The 25,659-nt window shown below is 37.4% G+C and overlaps 2 protein-coding genes across 4 annotated transcripts; both read right to left on the bottom strand.

Annotated features, from left to right (window-relative positions):
* Positions 1–10,064: 10,064 nt before the first annotated feature.
* On the bottom strand, positions 10,065–10,469 carry LOC142636293 (putative mitochondrial protein AtMg00860). The gene has a single exon (XM_075810465.1). The coding sequence runs from the start codon at positions 10,467–10,469 to the stop codon at positions 10,065–10,067; it is 405 nt and encodes a 134-aa protein (XP_075666580.1).
* A 5,185-nt stretch (positions 10,470–15,654) lies between these two features.
* Positions 15,655–21,400, bottom strand: LOC142621972 (G-type lectin S-receptor-like serine/threonine-protein kinase SD1-1). 3 transcript variants are annotated; one of them, XM_075795372.1, is made up of 7 exons: positions 20,259–21,400; positions 18,251–18,367; positions 17,184–17,344; positions 16,866–17,076; positions 16,491–16,728; positions 16,254–16,404; positions 15,655–16,074 (listed from the first exon to the last, which is right to left on the bottom strand). In XM_075795372.1, exons 1-7 carry the CDS (start codon positions 21,283–21,285, stop codon positions 15,769–15,771), a joined length of 2,211 nt encoding a protein of 736 aa, XP_075651487.1. In that variant the 5' UTR covers positions 21,286–21,400; the 3' UTR covers positions 15,655–15,768. The 3 variants fall into 3 exon arrangements, with proteins under 3 accessions (XP_075651487.1, XP_075651489.1, XP_075651488.1); XM_075795374.1 differs by lacking the exons at positions 17,184–17,344; positions 18,251–18,367; positions 20,259–21,400 and having other exon boundaries at positions 16,916–17,002; XM_075795373.1 differs by lacking the exons at positions 17,184–17,344; positions 18,251–18,367; positions 20,259–21,400 and having other exon boundaries at positions 16,838–16,932.
* Positions 21,401–25,659: the final 4,259 nt, after the last annotated feature.

Below are 25,659 nucleotides of genomic sequence, written 5' to 3'. Positions count from 1 at the left end.
GAGATAGGTATAGAATATTATAAATAAGGATAATAAATAAGATCCTTATTAGAATATCAGCATTAATGAATGCATTTTTTTACCGTTAGATCTACTTAAATCCAATGATTTAGAAATATGTAACTCTTTAGAGTTACACCAGGTGTAACTTGAACCCATCTCTAAAACAAAAGTCTGCCTAGATAAAAAGAAATCGAAGAAATAGAAAAAAGTAGTTGCTTTTTGTCTGTGTGGGGGTAGAACATAGAATGAATTGGAGAGAGTGGTGTAGAGAGAGTAATAACACATATACTTGGAAGCAAATGTAAGAGGAAGAATTGGAGCAAGGTAATAGTAAGGTGTGAAATTAGGGGCAAGAAAATAACAAAGTTTAACTACAAAATTAGTTGTAGCATTAGACTAAAACTTTACTCAATAAAATAAACATTAATATATATTTTGAAAATTTAACTGTTGAACTGCATGTTTTTTACGCTTTTAATATGCATGTCAAATTTTGTATCAATCGGATATTATTTCCTATATGATCTATAAGCTTATATTTTATGTATCATTTTAAATTATAAAAACTTACAATTTAAACAATTTATTGAAAACATAGCTATTGATCTTTAATTTTATAGAAATTTTGCAAGAATAGAAGATATAAGAAGAAGATATATTTAATAAAAAGATATTGAGTAATTAAGGTAGTAAACTAAGGCTACAATTAATTTCATAACTAAACTTTAATTTGTTTGTCTTTTATGTCATTGCAATAACAATTTACACGTGCATAATATTTCGTATGACAATTAAATTTTAATTTATTTTGTTACTTATATTACTTAACATTTTTCCAATTAGTTTTTCTTTAATATTATTTTTCAACCTTTTCCCCTTAATAAATATTTTCCAATTAGGATTAAAATGTGGGTTTAATCCTAATTAGTCAATTAAACCGTTGACTCTTTCAACAATTCAGCCAAAAAAAAAAAAGACTCCTTCAACAAATTTGACTTTTGTGTCTATTAGAAGACTAGGGTCTATTAGATATTTAGATTAGAGTTTTCTCAGATTTGACTTTTATGTCTATTAGATTAAACCCGATTTGGCCCATCCCTCCTCTGCTAATTATCGATTTAATAATAGTGATATTCCTAAGATGCATAATTAGGGTACATATGAATTCCACTAAGGGAAAATTCAATGTAAGCCTATCTTAAACTAGGATATCTTTACTCTAGATAAAGATATCATACAACTGTCTCTTCAGTTGTGAAAGCCTATTTACTTCAATGGGTGCATTAGACACGATTACATCCATATAAATCTTAGACAACAAAATGTTTAAAAAGTATTAAAAAAAGTTTACCCATTGAAGAGAAAAGTGAGCTCAATTCTAAGAAACTATTTGAAAGATTTTATTTTCCTCAAAAAAAAATTTTGAAAGATTGATTTGATTATAATTTTAAAAACTTATATTATATGGGTATATACATATATAAGGAATGAAAAATATGTATTATTTGACATGTGATCTAATTCCTAAAACATAATGAGGAAGAAGAAAAAAACTGTGGACATAAATAAAAAAAATTATTTTAAACTAAGCTCTACTTACAAAATGTTAGACTAGGCTACTCATGATTCCGAGCAAATCTTCTTTCCTCTCCATTTTGTGGAACCAACTTAACCTATTATTTTTGTAAAGTTTTAGACCCCTTAACACAATATGTTTTACCTAATATTAAGCCAAGTTGATTAACAAGTTTGTTAATTAAAACTAGGTTAAACCAATATGTGTAAAATAAATATAATACGGAAATATAAAGAACACAAAAATCTCATGACCTAGGTAAACTAAACAGGTAAAAAACCTAGAGAGGATTTAACCTAGCTATCCTCAAGGTAAAACAAATTCACTATGAAAGAATTGAAGTTTGTATAATAAAACTTAGACCACTACATCCTATTGCTACCTCGAGTAGAAAACTTACTACCACGACCACATGACAGCTCCGAGTCCACGGACTACTTCTTTCCTTTGAGCCATTGCAACCACAAGTTCTCCTCTTGTGACTTTGAGACTCCACTCAAAGATTTCAAATCTTCGTTAAGTTCTTTATACAGCAACTGAAGCGATCACCAAGCTCTTAACATCAATCTTGATCTTGATAACCCTAAGTATGTATGAAGGTAAACACCTCTAGATCTTACAAGAGATTCAACACACAGCACATCAAAAAGCCTCTAAAATGTAACTAGGGTTTTTCCTTTTTATATGTAAAGTAAAATATAAAACCCAACACATCAAACAGGTTTGGGCTGAGTTGGAAATTCTACAAAAAATAAATTCTGCACGATTTTTGATCGATCAAATCTAATTTTCGATCAATCGAGCCTTGTAGAATTTTTCCACTAATTTCTGCAATCACTCGATTCTAACTTTACAATAAAACATACTTTGAGCAAGCCTAAACCTAGACTTTATGTTTTGATCATGATTTGCCAACATATTACACATTGAAATTCTAATACATTAGTTCCTAAGTCTTAGAACCTAACAATTTTCCCTCAAAAATTAAAAAACTTGACCTATTATTAAATTGGATTATACTTATCTGATTATTGAATTATTCCAATTGAAAATTTTTTATTAGCATTTTTAACATCTAATTTTTGAATAATGAACTACTTATTGGCCTCACCTATGACCTTTCCTCACCTATGAACTTTTGATGCGTGGAACACAAACCAAAAGATCCGGTATTTGAGGACCAATATACTAGAGAGAAATTAATTGCTATTCTTTACCACTGCACACTCTTGGTTTGATAGTTACTTCAAAAGTATAAATTTTTGTAGAGTGAAGGGGGAATGGTCAAAGTTCAAGTCTCTACGAGAGAACTTCACAAACATATATGCACTTTTTTTTAGAGATTATTCTAGAGTAGAATTTTATCTCAGGTAAATAAATAAATAAATTTTATGTGTGTGTGTGTGTGTGTTTGTGTGTGTGTGTGTAGACACACACTCATAAAGAGAGAGAAAGTAAGAGAAAGTAAGGAAAAATGTTTTTCTTTTTTTTTCTTTCTTTTTTAGAACAATGTTGTAAGTGCACAATTTGTACCTGGTCCAATCACTAGGTGGACTCAGGCCCAAAGAGCCTTATACAATAAAAATTTGTAGAGTGTGGGCTTGAAACCTAGACTGTGGATGTTGGACAAGGGAAAAACAGGCTAGATTGCCGTTATCCGCGTGTTTAGTAGATGAGAACAGTAATGAATCTCTCCACGGACGTAAGCCGAGGACAATCTGTATTGCCTTTCTTTCCTTTAAGAATAACATTACAATTACAATTCAAGTATTCGATCCCCTCTTCCTTTTGCTTCCTTCTACCTTTTATATCTTTCTTCTTCTCTTGAATCCGTCCTCTTCTTCCTTCTTTCTTCCACATGTATCACTAATCTCCTCCCTAGATACTTGTCCCATTCAGCACATTCTTTAAACCTCCAAATACCAACTAGAAAGCTAAACCTTACTGCTCAGAGGTCATTTCCCCATTAATGCGGTCAGGGAGGTAGGTGCAAGGTCTTTAATGTGGTGGTAGCAGCTTTTTCTCCTCTGATATTTCTTACACGTTCTTCCTTCTAACCATTACATGGATCACGCCTTTACCCAATAGATCTTCCGAAATTCTGTCTCTAAATCCCTTGATATGTCCCATGACCTTTACTAGGCCCGTCTGAAGAGGTACTCTTCCTCAGATGACTCATCCACCACTCGTAGTGTGCATTGGCTTGTGGGCCTCAAAAGCTCTGCTCGGATAGACTTACAACACCAAATCAGGACCAAGACCCAAAAAAACATTTTATCTATTTTACCCCCACAATAGCCCCTCAAAACTTCATTTTTCTTCCCATCCGAGGAGAGAAATGGAGTTTTGATCCAACGGCAAAACCTCTACATGGTCCACGAACTGTCACATGTGTAAGGGTCAGTTTGCTTCTTTTAAACTGCCCCTGACACTTCGAAACCCGCAACATCCGAATTAATGACCACGAGTTACATCTTGTTCCCCACGTTCAACGGCGAGATTCGCATCTAACGGCCCAAGTTCCTTCTCAAAATTTTGGGCGGGATAACTCTGATTCGAGGCCGCCTCCCACACACCAAAACGCCTAGGAAACCGAATCTTCATCCATCCTTTCATAAATCAATCACATCTAAGAATTACTCATTCTCTTTCCTCCCAAGAAGCTCGTGGAGAATCGTCTAACTATTTCCCGTAAGTTCTCAATCTTTTCTATTTATTTCTTCTCGGCTATTGTCCTCGGCCATCGATTACACCATTTCCTTCTCCAAACATACATTCACACCCCCACTAAATGGGTAAATTTAAGTGTTTAGTAGATACCGATGCCGATATGGAGGGCTTTCGAGCCAAATATCATATTCCCCAAGACGTAGGCTTGAGATATTGCCCTGTAGAAGCCATAGGTAATGCTAGAACAAAGGGAGAAGTTATCATCCCCATTATCGCATTCCTAGAGGGTGGGATGACCCTTCCCATGAGAAACGTAACCAGCAAGTACCTACGTAACCATAGGTTATGCTCAAATCAATGCACACCAAATGTGTTTAGAATATTAGGTTGTGTCGATACTCTAAATGAACAAATGGGTCTGAACCTCACATGGCACAACGTTGTTTACATGTATGAATGTCATAAACTTAAGGACGTAGGGTATTACCTTAAATCCAGATCTAGCATTGTTAGGCTCATATCCTGTCTTCCCAAATCCAACAAAGGCATGAAAGACGACTATATTATCACCTCAGGAAACTAGTCTGACGGTCCTCATTGCCCAGTCAAATGGGGAGACCCAGGTGTGACTCTATAGGAGTTAGATTCCCTAACCTGTGACTTAGTCGTATTATCTTCACCATTTCTGGTTATACTGTTTATTATTACCCTTGTAGTTGATGTTCACTGATAACCTAACTATACTTGTCTATTTGAATGTTTTTTGTAGACAAAAAACACTTACGGCCTCGTCTGAGCCTTTGCAGCATCGCCGACCTTAATCACGTTCTTCGATCCGAAGTATTTGTTAGCCAAGACTTACAAGTGAGGGCAGCCCATCTGATATTAGGATACGATCCTTTATCAGATGACTTCCAAGAGATTGGCAACGCGATCACCACAAGAGACCAAAGGCGCAAAAGGATAGATATTTCAAGACAAGGCTTCCTTTCTATCCACGAACTCCTAGACAACCTCTCCATCATCCTATACTCCCGCCCCATCGCAGCAGTTCCTCTCTCGGCACATTCCCAAACAACAGCCATCCGAGAAGAACCTGTGTCCTCGCAACAATCACTCAACGAGGAAATTGATCAGTTTCACCTTAAAGAAGCTGAAAGACCTCAAGAGGATCACCTCGTCATCCTCTCGAACGAAGAACAGGTGCCCGCAAAAACTTCCGGTATAAAGAGTTTAGTAATAGCACAATTCGACTCCAGCTCTGAGGAAGATGACATGTCTACCCTTAGAAAGCTGATGTCTAGAAGGGGCACACAGGCTCCCAAGAAGGGCGCGGTTGGGTCGCAACCCCCTCCCATTCTGCCACCACCCCCTCCTCCCACTGATCCTAAGATCCCCATCCTGGAGCCTAAGAAGAAAAGGAAGAACGAGAGCGAGGAGGCAGATATGGAGAGGCAAAAAAAGCTTAAGCAACAACAGCAACAACAGAAAGCAGGCAAGTGTAAGTCGCATGCTTCCTCAGTAAAAAGCGAGGAAAGCCGTGACCTAGCTGAGGTACGCCGTACACAAGCCAACTGGTCTCCTGCATTGAAGTTAGATGGGGCCCCCATTTCCTACCAATCCAGCATTAAGGCGTTCCAGCAAGGACACGCTCACCACCTGGCTAACGCCTTGGAGCAACCTCTTCTCCTACCAAAGGATATGGAAGCTCTAGATAAAATGAGTCAGCCACATCTCTTTCTCTCCCTTAAAAGGGACCTAGCTTTGGTGAGTGTCTTCCAATTACCTCCATATTATTGTTGTAATCACATTTTAGCACAAATTCGTTTGCACACATTTTGAATTAATCATAAATAATAATACATTTATTCGACATTTCAATTTAGGACATACAAGAAGTCTTTACTGCAGAGAAATGGGTGGAAGACTCTCGGAAGAAGGCTACAGTTGAACTTGAGGTCAGACCGGAGATCGAGAAGGCCTTAGGCCAAGCCCTTACGGAGAACGAGAACCTAACCAAGCAGTTGGCAGAGGATAAGAGGGAGAGAAATGGTGTCGAGGCCAGCCTTAAAACGATCAAAACTCAGGTGGAGGGGCAACGCAAACTTTTGCATCAAAGGGACGAGGACCTGTCTAAAGCTCAGCAAGAAAACTCTACCTTAAATAAAGAGCTCACCCAAGTGAAGGAAGAGGCTCGCAACCTCAAGGAAACTATGGAGGCTGCCAAGAAGGCTGCTTACAATGAAGGGGTCGAGGCGACAGAAGATCGGCTGACGGAGGAGTTGGCAGAGTTATGCAGGGAGTATTGCCAACAAGTGTGAGCAGAAGCCCTGAACGTAGCAGGGATTCCCACGACTTCCGAGTTGAGGAAACCTGAGAACATTTTGCTTCCTCAAGATATCCAAGTGCTCGAAGAGCTTCCTCCTGTCGCACCTACCCTCGAGACAGCGCCTTCAACGCATCCATCTATCATTCAAGAACCCATTTCAACTCCTAAAGAACCTGCTAGTTCTGACAAAGAGAAGGAACAAAGCGACGAAGCCGAGAAGCCTCCGAGCAAGGATGCAGAGCCCAATGTTCCTCCACCAATGGCAAAGGACAAAGGGAAACAAGTTCAGACCTCACTCGAAGTGGAGCTAAAACAAACAGAGGAGGACAGCAAAGCAAAAGGGGCTGCCAGCACATCCAAGCAGGACCCCTCCACCAAGGCTTAAGGCTTAGGCCAGTTAGGACCCTTTTTCCTTATGTAATGAGTTTTTGGATTAGGACTTTTATTTTAACCCTTTTATTTCAGAATTTTATTTCCAATGTATCCATTGACAAAGATTAAAGAGACGTTTGAAAGGTTGCTATTCAACTGGTTTCCAATCTTCAGAAGGAAAATACTAATTCGTTTCACCTTAATGCAAAGTGAAGTCTTTACAACACCTCAAACATCAACAACCCCCCATAAAAGTACATTCATTTTATCAATCTTATTCATTAGCAGATAAATCATTCATCGAAATTGTAATATATGAAGTACAACAACACACGGTCTGAGACTTAACTTAATATTTAGTTAGGGGCACAAAGTAAACCATCAAACTTACCATGGTTTATTGGGACGTCAATTTCCACGAGTCATGTAACCACAAGGCATGGTTTGTATTGGGTGCTTAGAATGATGGAACGAAGTGTTAATTTCCCCAAAATAGAAGATCCAAGGACTCGACATAACTAAGGTTCTGTTTAACATCTAACAAGATATCAATTTCCACGAGGTATATGGTCCGAGGACCATGCATGACCAAGTTTCTGTTTGACATTTAGAATAGCGAATTAAAATGTTAATTTTCCCCAAAGTAGAAGGTCCGAGGACCCGACGTAACTAAGGTTCTGTTTAACATCTAACAAGATATCAATTTCCACGAGGTATGTAGTCCAAGGACCATGCATGACCAAGTTTCTGTTTGAAATTTAGAATAATGAATTAAAATGTTAATTTTTTCAAAGTATAAGGTCCGAGTACCCGACGTAACTAAGATTCTGTTTAACATCTAACAAGATATCAATTTCCACGAGGTATGTGGTCCGAGGACCATGCATGACCAAGTTTCTGTTTAACATTTAGAATAGCGAATTGAAATGTTAATTTTCCCAAAGTAGAAGGTCCGAGGACCCAACATAACTAAATTTCTGTTTAACATCTAACAAGATATCAATTTCCACGAGGTATGTGGTCCGAGGACCATGCATGACCAAGTTTCTGTTTGACATTTAGAATAAGTAAATCGAAATATTGCATAATGATAATTGAGTAACAAATGGCAAAAGTGTCTTTCATTAATAGTAATACCTTCATAGGTTCTTTACATTCCAAGGGCGTTGTACAATTTTTTCAATTAGATCAGCTAAGCAATATGACCCTATGCCCGCTACAGAATTAATTCGGTATGATCCTTCCCAAGTTGGTGCTAACTTTTCCCACGCTGGATTCTTGGAAGTACCCATGACTTTCCTCAAGACCAAATCTCCAGGCGCAAGTGGCCTTAATTTCACATGAACATCATATCCCCGTTTGAGCTTCTACTGATAATAAGCCAGTTGTACCATGGCGGTCTCTCGCCGTTCCTCAACCAAATCCAGGCTTTTCTCTAGCAAGCCATCGTTATTTTCAGGGTTGAAAGAACTCGTCCTTAATGTCGAAAACCCAAATTCCAAAGGTATTACCACCTCAGCCCCGTAAGTCATGGAGAAGTGTGTTTCTCCTGTGGATCTTCGCAGTGTAGTACGATATGTCCACAAAATGTGTGGCAATTCTTCTACCCATCTACCCTTTGTATCATCCAGCCTCTTCTTAAGTCCATTGACTATCACTTTCTTAACGGCCTCGGCCTGCCCATTTCCCTAAAGATAAGCTGGAGTGGAGTATCTATTTGTGATGTCCAAGTCATTACAATACTTCCCGAAAGTTTTACTATCAAATTGCACGCCATTATCAGAAATAAGTGTGTGAGGTACCCCAAATCTAGTGATAATGTTCTTCTAGATAAATTTCTTGGTGTCTACATCCCTAATATTTGATAAAGGCTCAGTTTCAACCAACTTGGTGAAGTAATCAGTTCCCATGAGTAGCCACCTTTTATTTCCCGCAGCTCTAGGGAAAGGCCCAACTATATCCAGTCCCCATTGAGCGAATGGCCAAGAACTAGACAAAGGATTAAGGACACCACTAGACTGATGGATGTTAGGTGTAAATCTCTAGCATTGGTCACATTTTCTCGCATAGTTCTGAGCCTCTTTCTGCATATTGGGCCACCAATATCCCTAGGTCAGAGCTCTATGGGCTAAGGATCTCCCTCCAGTATGACTTTCGCAAATCACTTCGTGCAATTCTTCCAAAAGTGCCTCTGTCGCTTCAGAGTGTACACATAGCAGGTATGGTCTGAAAAAGGAGCGTTTATATAGCTTCTAATCCTCAGATAACCAGAATCGAGGTGCCTTTCGACGAATCTTATCTGCTTCAGACTTCTCCTCGGGCAATACATTACTTTTTAGAAAAGAAACTACGGGGTCCATCCAGCTAGGTCTGAGTCTTACCTAATGGATACGGATGGCAAGCCCTGAGCCGAGGATGTTGCCAGAGTGGCCAATGAGTCTGCATGTATGTTTCCACTTCGAGAGACATGCGTTAGGATGAAAGAATCAAACTTGGATTGTAAACATTTGACCTTAGCCAGGTATTCTTGCATTCTCGGATCCCTTGCCTCTATGGTTCCCATCACCTAGCCCACGACTAACTGAGAATCGGAGGACATATGAACTGATTTTCGTCCATTCTCTGAACCATACCCATACCAATTAAGACAGCTTCATACTCAACCTTGTTGTTAGTGGCCGAGAACGCCAATCTCAACGATTTTTCAAAGGTGATTCCTTCAGGGGATACCAAAACAAGCCCGATACCTGACCCTCTCTGATTTGCCGCCCCGTCGACATATACTTTCCAGACTAGAAGCCCTTCGCATGTGACCATGCCAACTGATTTTTCATCCATGTGCAACTCCTTTGCGGTTTCTTCTAATGAAGGTTCAACAAATTCTGCCACCAAATCAGCAAGGACATGGCCCTTCACGGAGGTGCGAGGCATATATTTGATATCGAAAGCTCTCAAAATAGTTCCCCACTTGGCTACCCTCCCTGAGTAGTCAGCGCTTTGTAGTACCGACTTGAGAGGAAGTTGAGTCAAAACCACAACGGTTTAGGATTGGAAGTAATGAGGAAGCTTCTACGTAGCATGAACTACGGCCAAAATCGCCTTCTCCAAAAGTAGTTATCGCACTTCGGCTTCATTCAAAGATTTGCTAACGTAGTAAACCGGTCTCTGTACTCCGTTATCGTCCCGTATTAAAACCAGACTGACTGCACGGATAGCTACAGCTATGTATGCAAACAGGACTTCATTGATCTCTAGTAGAGACATGATGGGTGGCCGGGAAAGATACTCCTTAAGTTGATGAAAAGCCGAAGCACATTCCTCTGTCCATTTGAATCCGTTCCACTTATTCAACAGCTGGAAAAAGGGCCTACACCTATCAGCAGACTGAGAGATAAACCTGCTGAGGGCAGCAGTCATCCCAGTCAACCTTTGAACTTCCTTTGGATTCTGAGGTGGTCGCAAGCCATGGATGACCCTGACCTGTGTCGGATTTACCTCTAGTCCTCTATGAGTCACCATGTAGCCTAGGAACTTCCTAGAGCCTACCCCAAAAGAGCACTTAGAGGCATTAAGGCACAACTTGTACTTCCTAAGCGTTTGAAAGGTGTCATCCAAATCTTTCACATGCATGGGCACCATCTTGCTCTTCACCACTATATCATCCACATATACCTCAATAGTCTTTCCAAGCTGCGACTCGAACATCCTGGTCATCATCCTTTGATAAGTAGCTCCTGCATTTTTCAAACCGAACAACACCACTTTATAGTGATAATTTCCCGTATGAGTAATGAAGGCGATTTTCTCCTGGTCATCCAACACCAAAGGTATTTGGTGATAGCCTTGGAAGGCATCCAAAAAACTCATCCGAGGATGCCCAACCGTGGCGTCCACCAGCTAATCGATGCGAGGCATTGGAAATTAGTCTTTGGGACAGGCTTTGTTCAGATCTGTGAAGTCCACACATACTCTCCACTTCCCGCTCTTCTTTTTTACCACAACAGTATGCTCCAAACATTCTGGATAGAAAACTTCTTTAATAGCCCCAGCCTTTTTGAGCTTGAGCACCTCCTCCTTGATGGCCTCGGCATGTTCTTTAAAAGAACGCCGAGGTGGTTACCTCCTAGGGACAACGACAGGATTGACATTTAAATAATGGCAAATGAAGCTTGGGTCAACCCCCGGAGCCTCGTAAGCATCCTATGCAAATACATCAATATTTCTTTTCAAAAACATCACCAATTCCACCTTCTCTTGATGTAGTAGTCGTACCCCAACCTGAAAGAACCTTTCAGGGTCATCATCAATAAGAAATTTTTCCAATTCTTCACACATTGCCTCCTCTACTGTCACCGCACCCGGTGTATCCAGAGTCGTTAATTGCTATAAGTCTTCCACAGCCGAGGCCGAGGATTCTGGTTCGGCCTGAGGCAGTATTACAGCCGATATGCATTGCCTTGCTACCGGTTGAATCCCAAGAATCTCCTCAATTTGTCCTCCCGACAGGAACTTTACTTTGACATGTAAAGTTTAGGAAACAGCACCCAGAGCATGCAGCCAAGGTCTTTCAACGATGGTCGTATATGGGGAATAAGCGTCAACCATGATGAAATCCACATCAACTATTTTCAAACCTGACTGTACCGGCAAACGAATTTATCCCTTTGGTATGACGGCCTTCCCTTCAAAACTTATCAGTGGTGAATCGTAAGCCGTACAATCCTCGAGCTTCAAATTGAGCCCCCTAAACAAATCAAGGTACATAATATCCGCACCACTACCCTGATTGACCATCACCCTCTTTATATCATAGTTCCCTATCCTTAGAGTAACCACCAGGGCGTCATCATGCGGTTGGATGGTCCCAACTTTATCTTCATCCGAGAAGCCCAAGATAGGCGAAAAAGCACCTTTAATTCTTTTCGGCCTGGAGCTAGACTCCTTAGTGAGAATATGTGATACGGACATCACCCTAGTAGGACAGGAACCGGTCCTGCCTAGGACTGCAAGGATGACATTAATTGTTCCCAAGGGGGGCCGAGACGAATTATTCCTCTAGTTAATCGAACCCGAATTGCTTCCTTACCCACTAGGCTGATATAAATGTTGCTTCAACTTTCCTTCACTGACCAGCTATTCCAAATGATTCCAAAGTGTCCGGCAGTTCTCGGTAGTATGGCCTACATCCTGATGGTATTGGCAAACAAGGTTCTGATTTCACTTCGCAGGGTCCCCTGCCATCTTACTAGGCCACTTGAAATAGGGCTCCTTGCAGACTTTCTCCAACAATTGGTTTACTAGTTCTTGGAATACGGTGTTAACTACTTGAGAAGTGGCTGAACCAAATTGCCTAGAGAAATCTCTCCTCGGCCTGTTGTTACTGTACCTATCTGACCTGAAATCCCTCCTCTCCTGAGGGATAGCCTTCGCCTTACCCTTACCTTATTGTTAGTCTTTCTCAACCCTTTTATACTCGTCAATGCGATCCATAAGCCAACGTACACTCCGCACAGGCTTCTTGGTCAAAGATTTCCTTAAATCGTGATCAGTTGGAAGGCCACCTTGAAAGTATTAATCGCCACTTCGTCAAAATCGCCGTCGATTTCATTAAACATCTCCCAGTATCTGTCAGAATACGTTTTCAAGGTCTCACCCTCTCTCATGGCCATAGATAACAATGAGTCCAAAGGCCGAGGAACTCTACTGCATGTAATGAATCGGGACGCGAATGCCCTAGTGAGTTCCATGAAAGAATCAACAGAACCCGCCTTCAGTCCGTTAAACCATCTCATAGCAATAGGTCCTAGACTAAAGGGAAAGATTTTGCACATCAAGGTCTCGTTCTGAGAGTGTACCGCCATCCTCTGATTAAAATGACTTACATGCTTAACTAGGTCCATCCTACCATTATAGATGGTGAAGGTGGGCTAGGTGAACCGTCATGAAAGTTTTCCCTTCTCGATCCTACGTGAGAAGGGGGACTTGGAGATCTGATGCAATGCCCTGCTCATAGTGTCATTTCCTAAGCCCCTGAAGGGAAACTTTTTATGCCTACAACCCGGAAGCTCTTCCTTCTCGTAAGAGAAGGTTTTGCTAGGAGGAGTCCTAGTCCTTGGACTATAATTGCTTCCCTAAGAGCCCCCAGAGGAAGGATTGGAAAGAGGTGAGGCTCGCTTTCGTCTAACACGGCGTAATTTTTTCTTAAGATGGTTAATCTCCTTCTGCATGGCCTTGGCGTCATCCTCATGGGTGGCTCTACTTCCACCACGCGAATGGCTTGCACCGGGGTGCCGTATGCACACTTCCCTCTCGATCCCTCTGACGCTCGAGATGCTCAAAGTAATCTTCACGCTAGGACCCTTGAGACTCTGTACAATGTGAATCTAAGCCTGCCATAACGCTCCAATTCCTTCAGCACTAGGTCCCCACAGACGGCGCCAATTGTAAGTACACAATCTGTACCCGGTCCAATCACTAGGTGGATTCAGGCCTAAAGAGCCTTATACAATAAAAATTTGTAGCATGTGGGCTTGAAACCTAGACTGTGGATGTTGGACAAGGGAAAAACAGGCTAGATTGCCGTTATCCGCGTGTTTAGTAGATGAGAACAGTAATGAATCTCTCCTCGGACGTAAGCTAAGGACAACTTGTATTGCCTTTCTTTCCTTTAAGAACAATATTACAATTACAATTCAAGTATTCGATCCCCTCTTCCTTCTGCCCCCCTCGACCTTTTATATATTTCTTCTTCTCTTGAATCTGTCCTCTTCTTCCTTCTTTCTTCCACGTGTATCACCAATCTTCTCCCTAGATACTTGTCCCATCTAGCACCTTCTTTAAACCTCCAAATACCAGCTGGAAAGCTGAACCTCACTGCTCAGAGGTCATTTCCCCATTAATGCGGCCAGGAAGGTAGGTGTAGGGTCTTTAATGCGGTGGTAGCAGTTTTTTCTCCTCTGATATTTCTCACACGTTCTTCCTTCTAACCACTGTGTGGATCACGCCTTTACCCAATAGATCTTCCGGAATTCTGTCTCTAAATCCCTTGGTATGTCCCATGACCTTTACTGGGCCCGTCCGAAGAGCTACTCTTCCTCGGACGACTCCTCCACCTCTTGTAATGTGCACTGGCTTGTGGTTCTCAAAAGCTCTACTCGGACAAACTTACACTACCAAATCAGGCCCAAGACCCAAACAAACATTTTATCTATTTTACCCCCACAAATGTATTTATTAATATAATACTATAATTTCATAATGGTTTGACAAATTTAATACTCCCTATGTACCAAAATGTTGGTCAAGTTTAGAAAATTCAACTTTTTAAGAGAACATCATTTAATGTATGTCTATTAGTTAAAAATGTACAAATTTTCAAAATCGTCCTCATTAATTTAAATTATATAGACAAAATGACTTTATCTTTTTAATTAAAGTAAAAGGTAAGATAGAAATTTTATTTATTAATTTGGGAAATAGGACTTCATTACTGGACATCCCAAAATAGAATAGAGGACTTACAATTTGGGATAGAGAGAGTAAATTTGAACATCGGTCTTTTATTCGATGACAAAAAATTTTACCAGTTAAACTAATTAGAATTTATCTACCTTTTAGAATTAGATTTCTTGGATTGAGAAGATTAAAATTATTAAATCCAAGTTAATCTACAGAATATGTAGCCCAAAATGCTGGCCCAAGAAATCGCAAACGTTTAGGTACATGGCCTAGAAAAAAAAGCCCATTAAACCAAACTACTCTATCTTTCTCTTTTCCTAAAAATTTTCCACTTGTTTTTGTTGTCACTCTTTCATCTCAGTCCCTCTCTGTGCAAGACAGCAAGAGAATTAGAATTTAGATTAAGCCGGTTGAGCTCTCTTTCTCAAATCAGATCTCAGCCACCTCTATCTCTGAATTTTCTCTCATTTTCCACAGTGCACTCTTCATAAGTGCAAATAATTAAAGGTCCTTAGGTACCAATCAATAGCGAAGCTAGGATTCGAGTTTAGGAGGGGCAAGATGAAAATAAAGAATTGAAGGCAAAACCAATTTCAATTTTTTTAATTAGTATAATTAAAAAATACTTAACAAATTAATCAAAAATTTTGATTAGCATATAAAATATAATGTAACGTTAAGTTGTTTCTTCTTCTTTTTTCCTTGTGCATAGCATTAGAATTTTTTTAGAAATAGATTGTATGACGTTTTTTATTTTAAATCATAAAAGTATTGATGCTTATTAATTCTATGTTACATTATGTTTATCGTAAAAGCATTATAGAAGAATTAAAGAAAGAAACATAAAAATTTTGGCATATTGGTTGGAGATGTTGTGATACCATTTTTTAATTTCGAGACTACATATAGTACATATAAGAATTTTTCTCTTCATTATATTAGACGAGTTTGAAATATTTTCAAAATAAAATTTAAGGTCGAAGCTATTGTTACTAAAAATGATTTTTTTAGGGGAATATAATGAGCTTCTTACTAATCATCAGCCAAGAAAAGTGCATTACAAGTGCAGCCAAAAGTGACAACCCCATAGCAGAATATTACATGCAGAGTTGCAGAATATAAGCTTAAAGCAAACAAAAACATACACAAAGAAAATATAGGAAGATACATATTAAGGGGGTGTTAGTTTGGGTGAGGTCAGTGGGGGCAATTGCCCCCCACTCAACCCCCCCCCTAGTTTCGCCCCTGGTGCCAATAGAATTGACAGAGCTTACTTGAATGTATGAAATGTTTACAGATTATAATCATGACCATGATTTTGTATCGAAAATTCTTTATGAGTTTCTTTATTACAAAGTTCTTACCGAGCCTCCAATAATGTAATTGTTATTTCATTGGTCGAAGATGGTTCCTGCTTACTTGAGAAACAATGTGCTTCATTTGAATTTTTTTCCAAGAAGAAACCAGGTTGTCTAGGATGAGGCAATGCACTCTCACTGCCCAACATCACAATCACAGATGACATGCTAGGCCTATCCTCAGGACGCTGTTGTACACACAAGAGGCTAATATGGATGCAACGGAGAACCTCAGACAATGTGGATGATTGTCCTAAGCATTCATCAGTCAATTCTAATGGCCTTCCCTCATTCCACAGTATCCATGCCTAAAAATATGAAAATTTCTGTTAGCAACACAAAATTTTCATTGACTTATTCACCATTACTGAAAATACTCAACAACATATTGTGAAATTAGGTCTTTGTAGACATAGAATATAAAAACATGATTTATCATTCATTTGTCCAACATATCTAGATAAGTAATCAAGAGTTAGAAACTTACATATCCAATAAGGTTATGGCTATGGTTTGGATGAAAAAACCCTCTATTTTTCTTCCCGCTCATGATTTCAAGCAACAAAATCCCAAAGCTAAAGACATCAGATTTTGTCGAGAATTGTCCATCAAGAGCATATTCTGGCGCCATATAACCACTACAGGATATCACTAGTTTTAAGTGAGAAAGATTAATTAGGAAAGAAAGTAGATTTACATTAAAAGCGTGTCAAGATGTACTTACTAAGTTCCAAACACTCTTTTTGTGTTTCCTTCTGATTGATCTCCTCCAAAAGTTCTGGCTGCTCCGAAGTCTGAAATTTTAGGATTCATCTCACTATCGAGTAAAACGTTACTTGCTTTGAGATCTCTATGTATGATTCTTAATCTGGAATCTTGATGAAGATATTGAAGCCCCCGAGCAATTCCACATATAATATTGAAGCGCATAGACCAATCTAACAATTTACTTTTTGTTTGATCTGGTAAGAGTTTCAAATTCAAGTTAATTATATATCCTTAAATTTCAGTCAAAATTGAAAATTTTCTTTATTTTATGAAATATTGATAACATAGTTACACAAGCTCAACCATATGTATTAGGTTTGTGGACTCAAACCAAAAATGAAGGAGTCTAGACTTTTATTGGGCATGTATTCATAAACCAACATTTTCTCTTCTCCTTGAACGCAACAAGCAACAAGCTTTACAAGATTCCGGTGCTGAAGCTTGGCAATCAATCTTACTTCATTCTTGAACTCGTTCAATCCTTGTCCAGAACTCCTTGAAAGCCTCTTGATAGCAATCTCTTGTCCATCTTCTAGTATACCCTGAAATTCTCATATGCAGAAAGATTGCTAAAATCAGTAACAGAAATAAAATAAAAGATTGTCTCATCGTCTGTCATAGTTTTTGTACAAGCATATCACAAGTTTACCTTGTACACAGGTCCAAAACCACCTTCACCAAGCTTGTTGTTGAGTGCAAAGTTGTCAGTGGCACCGACTATTGTGGATAGGTCTAAGAAAGGGAGCTCAAGGTCTTCCTTTTGACCTTCATTGTTCTGATGACTTATAATTCCCTTCGGCTCCTTTTTTACTGAAATAGAAAGGAAAATTAGAAAGAAAAAAAAACAAAAACAAGAGGAAAGAACTGAGATTTAAAGAACCGAAGTAATATATTGAGGATGACAGGGTTTAGTTGAGCTGCAATAATTACCACAATCTCAGATTTAAATTTCTGTCATTGCAGCAATGATAATGACTTATAAACGCAGATTCTTTCTCTCAGAAAGATACTATCGAACTTGAACAATGAAATTAAAATGAAACTGAATCCAATACATAGTGATATGAGCAGAGTCATGCTTATATAGTGATTTAAAGGAAATCAAGGTACTATTAACCCCAAATAAATAAATAAAAACTATGCTAATCAAACTTGAAAAGCTTTTAGAATTCAACTTGTATCAATTATGACCAGGCCAAGTCTAACAAGCATCTTGCTAATTTAACCATTCCAACTGATGATACTAAAATGAGCACCTTGGCCTATCCATTCAAGAATGTCCACTTGGAAGTGGGAACCTAATATTTTTCTTTTTTCCTTTTGCTAAGTAATTAAGGTTAGCGTGACGTGTGGATGAAGGCCTTATAGGTGTAAGCCACAAGCCAAACTCAAAAAGAAAAAGAGTAATCTATTCAAGAATGTCCACTTGGAATTCAAGATCAGTAAAGGTCTATATCACACCATACACCAAGCAACAAATTGCCTAAGTTTGCCTAGTCTGATGACACTACACGGCTCAATTTGTGAAATTGTTTTGCAAAGCACTGACAAACTTTGAACAAGATTTTATCATACATCATTATAATCCTAGTTCAAAATATTGTATTATGAGATGGGAATAAGTTGACTTGATTCTGTTTATATTACTAATAGATTCCATTTTGAAAAGCCTTTTAAGTGGTTCCATAACTCATTGTCAAAGTAAAGTTATGTTACCTTTTAAGTTTGTCCTGATTCTGTAAGTATATAAGCCAACTAAGAGTGTTCCAGAAACTACAGCAAGGGCAGCAGCAACTGACACTGCAATCTTGATCTTAGGACCATGTTTTTCCTCTTCATAATTGAATTTGACACAGCAACTGAAATATAGTTAGAATACAGCTAAAAGATATGAAAAAGCAAGGGAAGCAGTAAACATAATAAATTTAAAAAGTTAAAAGCTGTTGCAAAATGGTGAATTACATAGCTTAAGCTTAATTATTTAACCATTATTTGAACACTCTCCTTCACATGTGGGTCCAACACTTAAGATTTTTAACTTTTTAAATAGAAAATAGAGTGGAGACCAGGTTCGAACTCAATTTCATTGAGGAAATTTGCCATTTAACATGATTTTTGAAACATTTTCGTTGGTAAGCACATTTTTTAAACTATTTCGTAAACTAGTATCTTGAGTCTCTGAGACTTGAATTCAGTGACAAGTTCCAAGCCTTCAAAACTTGAGCTTTAGTGCTGGCATATGTGACATGGAACTCTATAGAAGGAGGAGGAGGAGAAGTGTGGAGAACGGAAGAAAAGAAGAAGAAAAAGATTTGGTAGATTTGGAGATATAATGGTTGGAATTTGACATGAATTTTTTCTTCCACATCAGATTATCGCCACCTACAACTTAAGTAGTTTTAGAGACTCGAATTTCACATTGAACTTGAGTTTTAGAGTCTTAAGATGCTAGTTTGCTAAATAGTTTTACAAACTTGGCAACTAACTAAAATATTCTTAAAGTTGTGATTACAACTATGTTTTATGTTAGTTTTATTCCATAACAAAAAGTATTGCAGTTGCAATAAATTATTTCCCTGTATTTTGTAGGATTTTATTGTATTGGATTTAGTATTAAGTTGGTGAAAAATCAAGCATGCAATGAAAATCAGTGTAGTTTCACGATTAGCTAACGAGTAAAGGTACCCGCGAAAAAGCCACGTGTGAAACACATGATTAGAAACTAAATAGTCATGCCAGCCTGTCATTTCACGAGTACTTTGCAAGAAAGGTCATCTCGCAAGATACCCGTGAAACTCTCTATTTGGAAAAAAATAAAGGGTGACTTTCCTACCCTTCACTCATACTATATATGCCCTTATTACCCACAAAATTGTAAGGAGGCTATCTCAGAAGAAAACCCTAGAGAGGTTTCTACAACACATTCATTTTTTAAAGAGAAAGCTACTCATCCTTTAGTGAGAAATCATTGTAATCTTATCCTTCCCTCTCCCATTGTTATACCTTGAAAAGATATTTGTACGTAAACACAACCCACGCCTATTCAGAGTGTTTTGGAGCTTAAGAAGCATTTGAGATTTACCAAAAGAAACTGATGAGACTTGGCGGATGCAATTGGGTGATATTGCAGGATTCGGATAACTAGTAAAGATAAGACTCCAAGAAGTCCATTGGTAGTAAGAGCTTAGAGGGCTCAAGTACATTGGGTAGATTAGGCTTGGATGGTATTTTTGACATTCGTGTACTCCAACTTATTCACTAGTGAATCGATTTCGACTTGAAGGGTCGCAGAAAGATTTTTTACCGAGTTCTTCGATTTTCTTTTCAATAACACGTCTCAGTGTTATCATGTGTTTGGATCTCTCTTCCCTACTCTTTAAACTTTACTTTTATTGCTCATTGTGGTTGCTTATGGCTTAGAGTAGTATTACCGGTTTATTACGCTTCAGTTAAAGTAAAAGTAATTTAACCATAATTTAAAATTAGGAGTCTGAACAACCTTTAGTGTTTTCACAATAATTGAGCTTTCAATTTCAAAAATAATGCTAAATGCCAAAAAATATCTTAGTTTCTTTGATTCTAATATCCTAATAAATTACATATTGTCCAAAAAATTTAAGTTATTAAAACTAATAAAATTTAATAATTTAACCACTACTCAAAAAAATAAAAAAATGCAAAGCATAATGGAAACAGTAATTTAAATCCAAAAGTAACACCACACCTAGTAGCTCTGACGCCGACATTCTGATATATAAATTTTGCCCACCTGCCGAAAATTGTCTAATATCCATTAAATCACCAAACCAGATGGCGCAGCCACTACCTCCTCCGCTGATATCCGAGTTTGTATAAGCCATACAGGAGCAGTTTTTCAAGCATTTGACCCTGCATTCTTCAAGGCTCATGCTTTTGTTCACCCAAGAATATGTAGTATCCGGCAATTTCAAGTCAACAAATTTAACAAACCCATCTGTATGGCAGCTCAATGGCTTATTGCGGACACAACCTTGAGACCACTCCATTAAGCTCCATAATTCAGGTGATTTAGGCTTGAATGCTTTTAGACATTGGCAGACCGGTGAAGCAGCAAGGACACAATTTCCATTGGCTCCACAAAGGCCATAATTGTCACAGTAGTCCCTAGGTCTTGATGAATAAACCCTCCAAACTTTCTCTGTTTCAATCCATGTATAGCGATCACGGGTATGGCTGGTTTGGTTCACAACTACTCTTGAGATTAGAGACTTATTTTTGAGGGTGTACATGAAGTAAACTTCATTCTCATTAGAGACAAAATTGTAATCATAAACTGGATTGGGGTTTAAATCTGGTGAACCACTGAACCTAAGGCCATTCCATGGACCAGCACGGTAGAACTTTTTGTTGCCTTTCCAAACATAAGCTTCAGGGTATGAATGAATTCCCATTTCTGATAGCCCATGAGTGAAATCTCCAGGAGATGGATCATCTGGTTTTTTCCATGCTGTAAAAAGCCGGTTAATACCTTTCTTTAAGTCCCAGCCGAACTTCATTCCTGGTAAAAAAGTATCAGTCGGATAGTCGAAGCTTTCCCACGAAGAGATTCTTAAATTTTCATCTTTCTCATCTGTTACTGTTAGTACAAGATTTCCAGAGTCTAAGAGCTGTAACAGTGGATTATTAGCTTGTCTTTGTGAACTTGTCGACCAAACAACAGCACTCTTATTCTGACTCATAAGCACAACACTGCCTCCACTACTATTTATCATCAACAAGCCAGAGGAGTCATTGATCGGGTATAGTCGATTTGCAACCCAAACAATAGTTTTAACTGGGATATTCTTGTACCATATTCCCAAGTAGCGGTTGTTGGAATTACCAGGACTGAAGAAACCCAGTTCGAAGCTTCCATCTTTGGAAACTAAGGTGTTTGCTTCACTGACAAATTGGGATTGATTAATGCTATCTTGTGCAAAGGAAACTATGGAGGATAAAAATAGTAAATAAGTAGGGATAAGAATAAAGGAAATAATGTCCGCTGGTTTTTTGTTTAAGACTACCATGCTCATCACTCACAACTTTTTTTTTTTTTTTTTGATGGGGTCACTCACAACTTAAACTTAAACCTAAACCCATATGGACACCGAAAACAGCATAGGTCATTAATTGAAGATGTGGCCAAAGCTTTGCTCATAAATCGTTAAATCTCCACAGAAAAGTATGAAGGGATTAAATGAAGATGTGACAACTTTTCTATATTTTAATAAAGTATTTATGCATCAGATAGCCGTGGTTCACACGAAAAATTAATTATTGGCATTTTTTCTTCAAATGAAACTTTACATCCTTGCAGGGACGGACTCAAGTGGGAGCCCAAAGGGACCGGGCACTCCCTGAGTCCATATTTTTTTTAATTTTTAAAAAAAATTTATAGTTATTATACTTTTAAGTTTTTTCGTTTCGACCCTTCCAAAATCTTAAATCTTAAATCTTTCTTCTCCTCGATAAGTTTACCTAATCTCATTCAAATAGCAACTATTTAATCTAAAAATTTAATAGAAATAATAAAAACATTTACAATAGTGATTGTATTTTAACACAAAAAAAATTATTTTGCCACCAAAAAATTATGTGTTATTAAAAAATTAAAGCTAAATTTTTTGTAATTACAATAAACTAGTATAAATATCAATTGACTGTAGCAAGTTGTTAAAAATAAAATACAATATTCCATTAAGATGATTTCTCTTCCTTCAATTAAAAAACTCAAATTCTGTCTCTTTCTTTATTATTTTAATGAGTTGTTTACATTATTTTAGATGAAGTGATAAAAAAATAGAACATTTGATATTAGAAAGTGAGGTAGTAAAATAGATAAAATAGCATTTTAATATGCTAAAAACTAAAATTTTTAGCACTACCACTATAACTGCTCTAACTTCAACCAAAAAAAAATTTCTAACCAGCCTAGTATTAAAAAAACATTATTTTATTTTTGTCTTTGTTGATAAATAATTACATTTTAATATATTTAGAAATAACAATTTTAAGTATTTATAATTTTTTTAATACTATATGAACATTTATTTGAATTTTTTTTTTTTTTTTACTCTAGTTCTTTTAGCTTAAAATCTTATGCCCTTCTCAGCTAGGAAAAATGCATACTTTTAGGGTATTCACATTCAATACATAAATAACGCCTTATTTTAGTATCTTAAAAATTACTTTATCTGTTAAATGAAGATGTGACGAAAGCTTTGCTCCATAGGTCGCTAAATGAAGATGTGACCAAAGCTTTGCTCCAAAGAAAAAGGAGGAAGGGATTAAATGAAGATGTGACAACCTTTTCATATTTTAATAGAGCATTCATGCATCAAATTGCCGTGGTCCACACGGAAAATTAATTATTGGCATTTTTTCTTCAAATGAAAATTTTCTTCCTCACGAGGGAAAATGAAGATGTGACCAAAGCTTTGCTCCAAAGAAAAAGGAGGAAGGGATTAAATGAAGATGTGACAACCTTTCCATATTTTAATAGAGCATTCATGCATCAGATTGCCGTGGTCCACACGGAAAATTAATTATTGGCATTTTTTCTTCAAATGAAAATTTTCTTTCTCGTGAGGGAAAATGCATGCTTTTAGAGCATTTACATGTAGCATGTAACCTTAAACACTACTTTATCTGTTATATAATATTATTTTATAATATATTTAACATTTTAACTTTTATTTTATCATATAACATATTAAAATAATATAAATTATATAATAAAATAATACTATACTTTTTATCACTGCTCCTCTCTATCACAACCACTCCACAACCAACGACAAAGCCACAACCACACCAAAACCCACCATCATAGCAAATCCACTGTGACCAATACCCAAATAAAATCCAAAAACCACCTACCACTACCGTCACCACCATGAACAATCCCCCACCTCCACCACCATGAACCCACAATGAAACATTGGCCCCAATATCCATCTGCCTCAAACTCCTCAACCTTTTTAACCTTTTCAACTCCATAGGCATGACCCGGACAAAGCATTCTTGCTATCAAGCTCTGCTAGAAACCCACACAACAACTCACCGATCTCCACCGCCAGAAACCCACAATAACTCGCTAATCTAGAAACCCAGTAACTCACAACAACTCGTCGATCACTGCCACACTGATATCCACCTAAATCACACCAATATCGCCACAAAAAATACCTAGAAAACACCATCAGCGCCGTAAGAGAGGGACTGAAGGAGATCTAGTGGCTGCTCGTCTCGAACGTCGAAGCATGCTTCGGCCAACAACAAGTCAAAGAGTGAGAGAGGGGAGATGAGAAAACAAAGATGAAGAAAGAGAGAGTTGAGGAAGAAAGGAGACCATCTCAACCCAAAGAGAGAGAGAGAGAGAGAGAGAGAGAGAGAGAGAGAGAGAGAGAGAGAGAGAGAGAGAGTAAAAGTGATTAAAAAACAAGATACAATAGTGCTACAATGCCATCTTACATTTAGGATGCCATTGTAGCACAATTGCAAAATTTTTTTTTGCAATTGTAAGATTTTGCAAGACCGAGTAATGTGGTGTTTTGAGGTTTTGATGCTAAATATTATCAACATATGGCATTTACAATATCCAATGTGAATACTTTTAGAAAAAAGGACCTGGACATGGTCAAAACTCAAAACTCAAGAGTTAGGAATTTTTGTCCAGAGCATTCGCATTGGATTTTGCAAATGGTACATGTTAGAAGATTTTAGCATTAAAATTATAAAAGTGTGCAAAAGTATGCATTATCCGGTATTGTAAATGTAAAAAAAAATTACAATTTTGCTACAATAGCATCTTATTTATATGATGCTACTGTAGCATAATGGTATTCTTAAAATTTGTTTTTTAATAGTCTCTCTTCTACTTTTTGTTAATAATTCCAACAAAATTTCTCTCTCCTACTTTTTGGGTTATATATTTTATTGTGTAAATATATTATTTTAATGTGTTATAGAGGAAAATAAAAGTTGAGATGTTAAATGTATTGTAAAATGGTATGGTATAATTGATAAAATAAGTTTTGAGATGGTAAAATAAAATATTTTGAAGAAACCGAATGTGAATGCTCAATATATTATAGTGTTTCAAGGTGTCATATAGGTAAGGAGTAATGAACCACTTCCTTAAAAAAATCATTTAGCTTTAAACACACAATGATGTCTTTTATCTCAATGGATAAGATGAAATTTCTTACATTAAAGTAGGGGTGGTAAAATTTGACACGACTTGTAAACACGACATGACTTGACATGAAATTAGCAGGTTATAGGTGGAGACTTAACAGATTCGTGTTATATTCAAGTTGACATGACTGACTCATTTAATAAACGGGTTGGGTTAATGTCCAACTCATAGAACCCATTTGACCAGTCTGACCAGTTTTAATTAAATGATATTTCACCAATATACCCTTCAAACTTTAGGTATATAAACTTATTAGTTGTTGTGGTTTATTTCCCTTAACATTTGTGATTTATTATTTGTGATATTGAGATAAGTTTTAATTTTAAATGATTATTTGTGATGCATTTACTCTTTAGTTCTAAATTTTATATTTAATTTTTTTTTTTTCATAATTTAGATCGATTTGGTTAATACAAAAATTTGTAATTTTTTTCGCTTTGATAAAATCTAATAAATGGGTCAACACAACTAATCCATTGAATAAATAGGTTGTGTTAGGGTTAAGAAATTTCGACCCATTTGATAAAATGTCGGATTAGTGTTGACTCATATAGTCGAATACTCATTAATCGACACGACACGAACTTGACACGCGAACATGAATTGCTATTCCTACACTAAACAGTACGTTTGCAATTAGATTTAAGCTTTAGATTAAATCAACTTTGGCCTTTTCCCTCTCCCTTGTGTATGTGTGTTTGTTTCTCAAAAAAAAAAAAAAAAAAAAAGAGGGCAATTGTCCCACATTGCTTAAGAGAGTGTGTTGTATATAATATAACTTATCCCACCCTCTCTTAAAAGTTACCATGGCTTTTGAGTGGAATTTGTGTTGTGCCTTTATATTAAAACCTATTTTCCCTTTCTCTCGTGTGTGTGTATGTGTGTGTGTGTTTGTTTCTATAAAAAA

This window comes from Castanea sativa, chromosome 1, assembly GCF_040712315.1.
Source record: "Castanea sativa cultivar Marrone di Chiusa Pesio chromosome 1, ASM4071231v1".
Taxonomy (NCBI): domain Eukaryota; kingdom Viridiplantae; phylum Streptophyta; class Magnoliopsida; order Fagales; family Fagaceae; genus Castanea; species Castanea sativa.
Note: the sequence above shows the minus strand (reverse complement) of the source record. Positions and strands in the feature narration are given on the sequence as shown.